The following is a 10375-nucleotide window of genomic DNA, read 5'->3' as shown; positions in this document are numbered from 1 at the left end:
CTGAATCCCAAAGCTGTGCCTATCAATGTGACTGGAACAAGGGAGCACCTCAAGGTAAACTCAAGTGCACTCATTGCCCAGCCTGGCCCTGGCTGGAGGTGGCAGTGGTTGAGAAAAGGGTACAGGGCTCTCAAATTTGAGGTTCTTTTTCCTCTGAGCTTAACTTCCTCTTGAGGTACTTGACAGTGTTATAGGTGTGTATACCTTCAGCTGGAGCTGCATCTTCCTTCTGCACACCAAATGACTGCACTGTCACTCAAGACACCTGTGGTGTGCAGAGGAGGTCATCCTGTCCCTGAGCCTGGAAAATGTGAAACTGTCACCTGCAACCTGCTGGGCAAGTGGGCCTGCCCAAGTTCAATTACAACAATTTTTATGTAGTTGATTAAAGCTTGTTTTCTAAGCTATGTCTCATTACTTGGGACTCCATGCCAAGAGGGCTTATACTGGCTATTCTAGCTGCCTGGCACAGAGCTGTGATGAGGTGCTTACTTTCTTGTCCCTTTCAATAAACACTGAATCTCCCAAAGTGATGTCAGATAGGGCTTTGTACTGACAGTTGGTCCAGCCTAGAAGTCTGACCTCTGGTGCAGGCAGCTGGTAGGTGCCCTTGTCTCATCTCATGTACTGGCTGACACCTGTTCAAATTCAGACCTGGAAAATGCTAGGCATAGCATCCCACCCCTGTGTACTCCATGCACATGTGCTCACTGCTCTCAACAGACTGGTGTTAGCCCTTGTGCCCCCAAAACACTTTACTGGACACCTTTGATGAAAGGCAGGGAAGAGAGGGTGCCCTCATCCCCATTCCACTGAGCTTCCTGCTGGTGAAGCCACCTTAGTAGGAGGGCCACACTACCCATAGCCTGGGTACCTACACTGCTCTATACAATGGTCAGTCCATTGCCTGTAGTCCCCAGTAGCCCAGAACAATGCAGGGAAATAGAGGGGAAGGCATTCAAGCCATCCAATAATTTCCCCACCTATAGCCACATGATGACCAAGGATAAGGTCTGGCACTCAGGCACTGGGCCTCTACTTTCTATTGCAAAGTGCTGGCTGACAAAAGGCCTTGAATATCCACAGCATTCAAGGCTAGGGAACAGGCCCCTGGGCACTGTAGACAGGAACATCAGTGATATTCTCCCCTCTAATGAGGGGAACACATTTCAGGTGGGATTGAAAAGCTGCCCATGGGTCAGCTCTGGGCTGTCTGGCCATCTCATCCCCTTCTATCAATGGAAGCCCCCTTATAGCATGGGACAAAATTCACACGGACAAGTAGTACACATACCAGTCATCTTTTATTGGATGTGAATTCTCGACTGGGATATGAAAGTACTCAAGATCCTTTGGAGGGGTGCCAAGCCAAGGAGATGAGGGTCTGATTCAGTGTATGACCTCCATGCTGGCCCTCTTCAGTGGTATTTACGTCGCCGCTCGTGTTCTGAAGACAAAACAGTAAGTGTCTTAAAAGGCATTCTAGGGAAAGCACAAGATGACAGAGAAGGCAACAGGCTATAATCAAACAGCCTTCCTGAAAAATTCCTTTCAGGAGATGACTCAAAACTCCTTTCCAGTGTTTTAGCAGACCTGGAGCACTAGGGGACCTCAGAAACCAACCCTGTTACCTGGCCAGCCTTTTACTTATTTTATTTATTTATTTAGAGAATTATTTATTTTAATTTGACCAGAGAGACAGAGAAAGTGCCATGTGGGACTGTCCATTGCCTTAACTACCACACTTCCTACAGGTCCTCCAGCCAGCCTTTTTCTTTCCAGAAGGAGTATCTGCTTAAACAGCCCCCATGAGCTTGTATTCTCTGGCAGGAGTTGGACACTCAGAAGAAGCCCATGAAACCCAGTCAGAGGCCATCACTGACACCATTCACAGCATCTTCCACCAAGCACCTCTCAGGTCTCAGAGCCGATAGAAGCCATGCTTTTCCAGAGTGCTATACAGACATTAGATTGTACAACTCAACCTATTTTACTCCATACTGATTACTAACCCAAATTTTAGCAGAACTTGTATTATCTTATAGAATGCTTTGTAAGTTTTTATTCTGAGAAAAGAGAAAATACCCCAAGTAGTATTAACACTGCAGTGCACTCCAGCCAGTCCTGGATCACAGGCATACATGTGCCTGGAATACTCAGGGAGGTCTCCAGACTTGAACTGGGAACCTTGCCATATAAGTGCACTGTAGAACATTGTATTCTACCATTGTGTTTTACCACTGCATCACTGGCCCCAATAATGCTGTGTTTCCTAAATATTAACTCATCCTTAGCTTCCTCTTGTTTTTACATTTCTTGTCATAATTTTCAAACTGAAAACCCATGTACTGTATTCTAGTAAGTCCCTCCAATTCTTTTAGGTGGAGTGGAGGTCAGGAACATAGTAACAGTCCATTTGCTGACAGGAATCGGTACATGGCTATAGAGGTACTCACTGAGTTCCTTATAGGAAAGGCAGTAGCTGAAGAGCACATAAGCAGCCAGCACCATAGAAACCCCAGCAACACCCCCTTTCTTCACGTTGACGTACTTGTTGTAATACCGGTAGTAACCTGCAAACAGAAGTGGCACTCACTGCCCTGCTCTGCTGTGAAATTTTCAGACCATGCACAGTAGAGTCTGGTTGGAATTCAGGTACTCGCTTTAGCTATGGCTCTTTAAGCCACTCATCTTGATGAGAATCAAAACACAAATGCCCCACCTCTTAAAAAAGTCTTGTACTGTACTGGGGATAGGTACCAGCAGTTAGCATGATGGCTATGTCGCTGGACTCCCATGTAGCCAACCGTGGTTCAAGTCCCAGACCCAGTGGCTTAAACTCACGCCGGGCGCATGTGCCTGCATGCCCAAGATCCTGAGAGAATGGAAGAGAAGGGATTGTGGCGTGGCCATCCCCCGTGGGAGGGGGATTTCTTGCTCTCTGTCTCTGTCTGTCTCTCTCTGGCAAGCACATGCGCCCTATAGCAAAAACCTCTCCAAAATAAAAAGGCTTGGGATATAGAAATGCCCATAGATATTTAAGACAAAGGCAAAAATACTGATTCCAAGCAACAGAAAACACTTTCCTGACTGAAAATTCTCTAAGTCAGCCTATTATAGGGCAAATCACAGGAATTCAAGCCTGAACAACTCCCCATCCTTGTCCACCTAATTTACTGGTTTGAAATAGGACTTTTTTGCCTCAATTAATTCATAACAAAAAGAAGGCCCAGAGAGTTGCTTTCTTTATATATTCTTAAAGCTCTGACCTCTCTGAAATGCTCCAGCAATGCCTTTAGGGGTAAAATCCCGCATCAGTATCCAGCTTGGCAGCTCCCCGAGTTTGACATCCATGAGTTTCTTTTCCTTTACTGGTACTGAAAGTAAAAGAACAAGAACACGAACACATCCACTGAATAATTGTCCAATGATACAGATACTATCCTTTTACATTACTTCCACTAGACAATGAAGGTGCATGACATAACTACACAGAAGCTGCACATAAATATTATGAATAAATGTCTATATTATAATGGTAAAATTGCTGCAGTGAAAGGCCAGCAGTTGGCAGGGTGGTTAAGGTGCTAGAATCCCACACAACCAATCACAGTTCAAGTCCCAGACCCGGCAGTTTGCTTTCTCGCTTTCTCTGTCCCTCTGGTGAGCACACACGCCCTGTAGCAAATTTAAGAATAATAATAACAGTAAAATAAATATATTTTTTAAAATTGCTGCAGTGAAAGATTTATTTAATGACAAGAAGTCTGAATAACAGGTTTCTGGGAGTAACAAAAAAAGATACTAAGGGAACAAGCGGGTGGTGTGGTGGTTAAGGTGCTGGATGCTCCCACATGGCTGACCACGGTTCAAATCCTGGACCTGGTGGCTTGCTTTCTCACCCTCTCTGTGTGTGTGTCTCTTTGGTCAAAATAAAAATAAATGAATGAATAAATAAAGTTAAATAAATAATTAAAAATAATGTTTAAAAAAAATACTAAGGGCTAGGAGAAAGCAAGCAATAACGTGGAGGACAGGTTACTATAAAACAAGTTTATACAAATTAGCTTATTTAATCATCACAACAAATGATACTTTCGCCTTATGGGGATGGGGATGTAGGGAAGGAGACACTGGCCAATATCGCATAGAGGATGAAGGCAGCACTCACCCTTCCAACTGAACCCATAGGCTTCTGGAGCCAACCTGAAGGTGAAGTGGGTGACCTGGAGCTGGAGTGAGTGTAGAAGAACATGTGACATGCCCTCCAGTATCTCATTCTGGACACACTTGATTATTAGAGAAGGGCTTTAAGGAGCACCTGGATTCATACAGCTGCCAACCTCTCTAACATGTCAGCCTAAGTTCAATAAAATAAACCTAAGGAATTTCTACCTCAATGAATTTCCTACCTGGGACTACAGAGGTCAATGATTTCCAGAGATGGAAATAAGAGATTACACATTCCAAAAAGTCTGAAGATTCAAATGAATCAGTAGGCCGTAGTCACATTTCAATGAGAGTCTGAGGACAAAGAGTAGGAAGGACTTCTGCTTGAGGCCATACTGTACTTATCTCTGGGCCCAATAGAGAGGGCTGGGAAGGGGGCAGACCTGCCGGTGTCCAGGAAATGCACAGAGAAGAGAATGCTCCTCCCATCTTACCCACAATCATGTTTTATTTTAAAAAGCTCTTAGGCCCAGGTGTAGTAGCACAAGCTGCTAAGATGCTGTGCTCCAGGGCCAGAAGGTAGCATGGTGGTTAAGATGCTGGACTCCCACCGGGCTGACCACAGTTTGAGTCCCAGACCTAATGACTTGAAGATTATGCTGGCCATGTGTGCATGTACAAATCCCAGGAGGAAAATGGAGAAGGGACTGCAGTATGGCCAACCCACTTCCTCACCCCCCATTAGGGGTGATTTCTCACTTTCTGTCTCTCTCTGATGAGTGCACACACCCTATGGGAGAAAAAAGATGCTGTGCTGCACAGGCTAGACCATGGGAGGCCTGGATTAATTCATTTCTGGTCCAAGCTAAATGTTGAATATAGTGGTGCATACTTAGAATCCCAGCAAGAGACTGAAGTAGGACTGTGAGCTCAAAGACAGCCTGGACAACACAGTAAAAGCCTGTCTTTTAAAATAAAAAAAATAATAAATAAATTTTTAAAAAACCAGACCCAGGCGTGGTGGTGTGTAACTACAGTCCCAGCAACCCAGGGGGCTGATGCTGAAGAGTATCTACACAGCAAGACTGTTTTAATGTTTTAATTAGACAAAAAAAAAAAAAACCTTTTAGAAGATGTCATCTTCAAGTTGTCACACCATCATCTTTTTTTCCCAATTTTGCTATACGGTGCATGTAATCATCAGAGAGAGACAGAAAGAAAGACAGGGAAAGTGGTATCCAAACCCCCAGGGAGATGGCCATGCCACAATCCTCTCTCCTTCTCTCAAGAGAATAACTCTTGGGATTCTGGGCATGCATGCACACGGGTCCAGCATGTTTTTCAAATCTCTGGTGTGAGTCTTGAACCACAAGTCAGCCATGTGAGATCCAGCCACCCTAACTACCACACAATCAACTGGCCAACTGGCCCACCACTGTCCTTTTTTGTTTTTTTGGTTTTTTTTCCAGAGATTTTTGTTATAAGGGGGCATGCACTCACTGGAGAGACTGAAAAAGACAGAAATAGAAAGTGAGAAATCACCACCCAGGGGGGATGGCCACACCTCAATCTCTTCTCCATTCTCCTCTCAGCATTTTGGACATGCACGCACATGCACCTGGCATGAATTTCAAGCTGCTGGGTCCAAGATTTGAACCACTATCGACCACAGGGAGTCCAGCACCTTAACCACTATACCACTTGCTGGCCCCCCTACTGTCCTTTCTTAAAAATGACCAGCCTCACAAAGAGTCATAGTAATTCACACTAAGGTTGCTCTCCATTTTGAGATCCAACGAAAGACTCGGGCTCCTTCAAGAACAGCCTTAAGAGTCCACTGCGGGTCTCCTGCCATGTCCCAACACAACATGAGCAAGGGCTCTTAGGCCAGAAACAGAAATCCCTCTAATCTGCTCTGGGTCATCTGCAGAATTAGACACATGGCCTTGATGACAGTCAAGACTGAGTTCCTGTCCAGAGACCACAAGTGACAGGTAAAAGCATAAGCCTGACTTGCAGCGCATAGCCACTGGGACACTTTTAAGATGACTTTAAGATTACTGTTGAGGGGGAACCAGCAGTTAGTGTAATGGCCATGTCGCTGGACTCCCACATAGTCGACCGCGGTTCGTGTCCTGGACCTGGTGGCTTAAAACTCACGCCGGTTGCGTGTGCGTGCGTGCCCAAGATCCCGAGAGGAGAATGGAGGAGAAGGGATTGTGGCGTGACCATCCCCCCTGGGGGGTGATTTCTCGCTTTCTATCTCTAATGTCTCTCTCTGTCTGTCTGGCGAGCACACGTGCCCTATAGCGAAAAACCTCTCAAAAAAAAAAAAAAGATTACTGTTGAGGATGGCTACCCTTAACAAACTGCCCTCAGCCTTTCATCTAGCTACACTGAATAAACATTGCTGTATGCCAGGGAGCACGCTAAGTACTGTAGATACAGCACAGACCACAAAGGAAGGCCTTGCTCTCAAAGAACGAACATTCTACAGATAGAATAATAATCTTCATCCTACTCGATTTCCTGGGCTTACCACATTTCAACCGAACCCCTTTATATTTCTCAATATGCAAGAGGGTTATTCTTACTTATGAGTCTTTGTATTTGCAATGTCCAGAGATTATCACAGGTTTATCTGAAATGTCTTCTCAGAAGCCAACTTTCCCTAGCTGCCCTATCTCAAGCACCACCACTTCCTTCTCATATAAACACTTGAGCTCCAGTTTTCTCATCTATGAAAAGGCTTATTCCAGGGATTAAATGGGAATTGATGCTGGGTGCTGTCATTTGGAACAGCACCCAGAACACCATAAACGGTTGTTATTACTGTTGAAGTTATACGTAAAACATAAAAGGGGAAGGCTAGAGATGGCATATAACATTTACTTATTTTTAAAATTCACTACAGAGCATACACACTTGCCAGAGAGAGAAAGAGAGAACAGGGATCCAAACCGCACAGCCATGTAGGATCCTGATACCTTAAGCGCCAGACCAAAAAGCCAGTCCCAGAAGACATTTCAAACAAGGAATTTCAGAAATTAATCATACCCCTTGTTTTTTTTATTTTTGTTGATAGAGAACACACATACACATGTAAGAAAAAGTTAGAGAGAGAGAAGCATCCTCATAGGGCTAGGTCACACAATCCCTTTTCTCCAGTCCTCTGGCTCGCCAGGGTCCTTCATGTGTACACAGGTCTGACATGTTTCAGGTTGACTAAGCCAAGGATTCAAATCACGTTCATTCAGCATGTGGCTTCCAGCTATAGTCTGGTACTACTGGGCCAAAGTGGCAGGGACCCTCTTTAGTTCTTTTACAAAGAAAACTGTGACTAGTTTGGGAATATCTGTAAAATGTGGGATAGTATCAAAAATATCATTCCTCTCCCACCGTAAAAACAGAACAAAACAAAAATGCAAATTTCAGCATCGGTTCCAAATCTGTTGGTGAGTTTAATGCCAATGAAATTAAGCTCAACACCAAACAATAATGTCATCCAAGTATGACTTACACACTTCTGTCATGTTGCCTATATTGTGCACAGAAAAAAATTTTTTTAACATTTACTTATTTATTTGTTGTGATTTTCATGCTACCAGGCCTGGGACTTAAATTGAGGATGACCATGTAGGAGTCTAGTACCTCAACCACCAGACCACCTACTGGTCCCATGTTTTGCAAAATTTATCAAGAGTCAACATTTTTAAATTTATTATTCTATTTAGCTCTGTACTCTGAAGACAAGAGTGTTTCCTTAATAAAAAAAAAAAAATTATAAGCACAGGGGGAAAAATTCACTAGCTTTAAGGAGAGCAAAGTATAGCACTATCACAAAACTCCAAGGGACCATTCAAATTTAGAGGTACATCCACCTATACTCCAATAATTTCTCTTTTAGTGGAAGATAAAGGTCTTTAAAATGGGATCAATGGGGAACCTGCAGTTAGCGTAATGGCTATGTCGCTGGATTCTCACGTAGTCGACCGCGGTTCGCGTCCCGGACCCGGTGGCTTAAAACTCACGCGGGGCACGTGTGCATGCGTGCCCAAGATCCCGAGAGGAGAATGGAGGAGAAGGGATTGCAGCGTGGCCATCCCCCCTGGGGGGTGATTTCTTGCTTTCTGTCTCTATGTCTCTGTCTGTCTGGCGAGCGCACGCGCCCTATAGCAAAAAACCACTCAAAAAAAAAAAAAAAGGGATCAATGTTCCGGACATTGACTCCCTGACAAGACTACAGTGAAAACCGAAAGCTAAAACAACTTTCTGTATTCCAAAAAAAGAAAGAAAGAGGGGGGCCAGCAGGTGGTGTGGTGGTTAAGGGCACTGGACTCCCACATGGCCATCTGTGGTTTGAGTCCTGGACCTGATGGCTCGCTTTCTCTCTTTCTCTCTCTCTCTCTCTGTCCCTCTCTGGTCAAAATAAAATAAAAGGTAAATAAAATAATAGAAAAAAAAAAAGAAAGAAATCATGCATGTTACTGGTGCCGTAGGTGGCATGGTGATTGAGGGCGTTGCACTTCCACATGGCCGCCTATGGTTCAAATCCCAGACCTGGCGGCTTGCTTTCTCACTTTCTCGCTCTCTTACTCTGTCTCTCTCTGGTCAAGTTAAAATAAATAAATAAATTTATAAATGGTAAATAGATAAAGAAAGGTAAACACATGCATGTTATCAAGCCAGATGATCATAAAAATATTCCTATTAAAGTTTATTAAACTTGAGGCTCCAGAACCCGAGGCTTCTTGAATTTCAGTTCAGACTCTCGTGACCTTGAATAGGTGACTTCACCTCTCTAAGCCCGGTCAATATACATGCATGGCATCTTACGTGGTGTCAGGCACCGTCCTGGGCATTAGCTCCTCATGAAGCTTAATCTGAGCTTCAGAATTGGGGAGGACAGAAGCTGCACGTAAGGTTCAAGTGCACAGCGCCTGGGTTGCCGCGGGGAGGGGAGTAGTTAACTATTCCTTAGTGGAGAGAAGGAAAGCAGCCCGTTGAGGCACTCACAGACTAGGAAGCGCGTACCCAAGCTGCCCTCACCCACCACGCAGATCCTGGGTAGCGCGAGCACAGGGCACCGGGAAGCCGCCGCAGGGTGAGCGGAGGAGACAGCAAATAGCGCTGCAGGAAAGGTCCGGAGCGCCTCAGGCAAGACCCCGGCTTACGGAGCGCCCCAGGCAAGACCCCGGCTTACTCCCTGAACAACGAGCAGGCAGTTCTGCAGCTCTCTTCCCTTCCGGTGTGGCTCTGGCCTAGACCCCGTTCTTGCCTCCAACGCAGCGTCCAAAAAGCTCTGCCCCGGGCCGAGAGAGAACTCACCGACTGACGCCATCTTGGAGTCCTGGTGTCCGCTGCACAGACCGCGCAAGGGCTGCTGGTTACGGAGCACGCGCCCCAGCGGGCGCGGGGAGCAGAGGCTCACGGGAAGCAGGTCATGAGTGGTCCAAGGCAGAGCTGCGAGACCGCCATGAAGCGAAGGGCGATGTCCCCGGAAGGCAAAGACCGGGGACCTTACCTAAGACAGGGGTGCCCGGGCTCTCTGATTATGAGAAGTGGAAGGGACCAACGAAAATAAAGGGCAGGGCAACAGGTGGTGTGGAGGTTAAGGCGCTGAATCCCAGAACCCACCAACGCAGCTGGAGGCCCAGACCTGGAGGCTTGAAAATCGCTCACGTCCCCGAAGTCCTGAGAGGAGAATGAGACCATAGCGGCATGCCTTCCCCCCTTTCCGGGGGGTTGAATTCTCACTTTCCCTCTCTTTCTCTCTGGTCAGTGCATGCACCCTAAAGTAACAAAAGAAAAAAAGGGAAAGGGGGTGGGGGGGACAACGGGACCAGCAGATGGCGTAATGGTTACGTAGTTGGACTCCCATGTAGAAGACCTGTGTGAGTGTGTGTGTGTGTGTGTGTGTGTGTGTGCGCGCGCGCAAATTCCCAGAGGAGACTAGAGGAGAAGGGATTGTGGCGTGTCGGAGGTGGGAGGATTTCTCACATTCTGTCTTGCTATCTCTCTTTCTGGAAAGGGCGCACATCCTATAGAAAAATCTCTAAGAAAAAAAAAAAGACAAAAACGGGAAAAGGGCATACTGGCCTTGCCCTAAAATTTGTTGTGAGAACTGAGAGGGACACATCAAAGACCCTTCCAGCTATGGTGAATGGGAGGTATGCTCTAAATCTCAAGGAATTCACAGGCACCA

General features: G+C 45.8%; 1 protein-coding gene across 1 annotated transcript; it reads right to left on the bottom strand.

Moving 5' to 3' along the window:
• Positions 1-1285: 1285 nt before the first annotated feature.
• On the bottom strand, positions 1286-9900 carry ATP5MF (ATP synthase membrane subunit f). Its single transcript, XM_014588468.1, has 5 exons — positions 9808-9900; positions 9499-9694; positions 3270-3377; positions 2457-2573; positions 1286-1447 (listed from the first exon to the last, which is right to left on the bottom strand). The coding sequence occupies exons 1-5, from the start codon at positions 9883-9885 to the stop codon at positions 1419-1421; spliced, it is 528 nt and encodes a 175-aa protein (XP_014443954.1). The 5' UTR covers positions 9886-9900; the 3' UTR covers positions 1286-1418.
• Positions 9901-10375: the final 475 nt, after the last annotated feature.

Source organism: Tupaia chinensis, unplaced genomic scaffold (assembly GCF_000334495.1).
Source record: "Tupaia chinensis unplaced genomic scaffold, TupChi_1.0 Scaffold000279_1, whole genome shotgun sequence".
Classification (NCBI taxonomy): Eukaryota; Metazoa; Chordata; class Mammalia; order Scandentia; family Tupaiidae; genus Tupaia; species Tupaia belangeri.
This window is presented reverse-complemented; position numbering and strand designations above follow the sequence as displayed.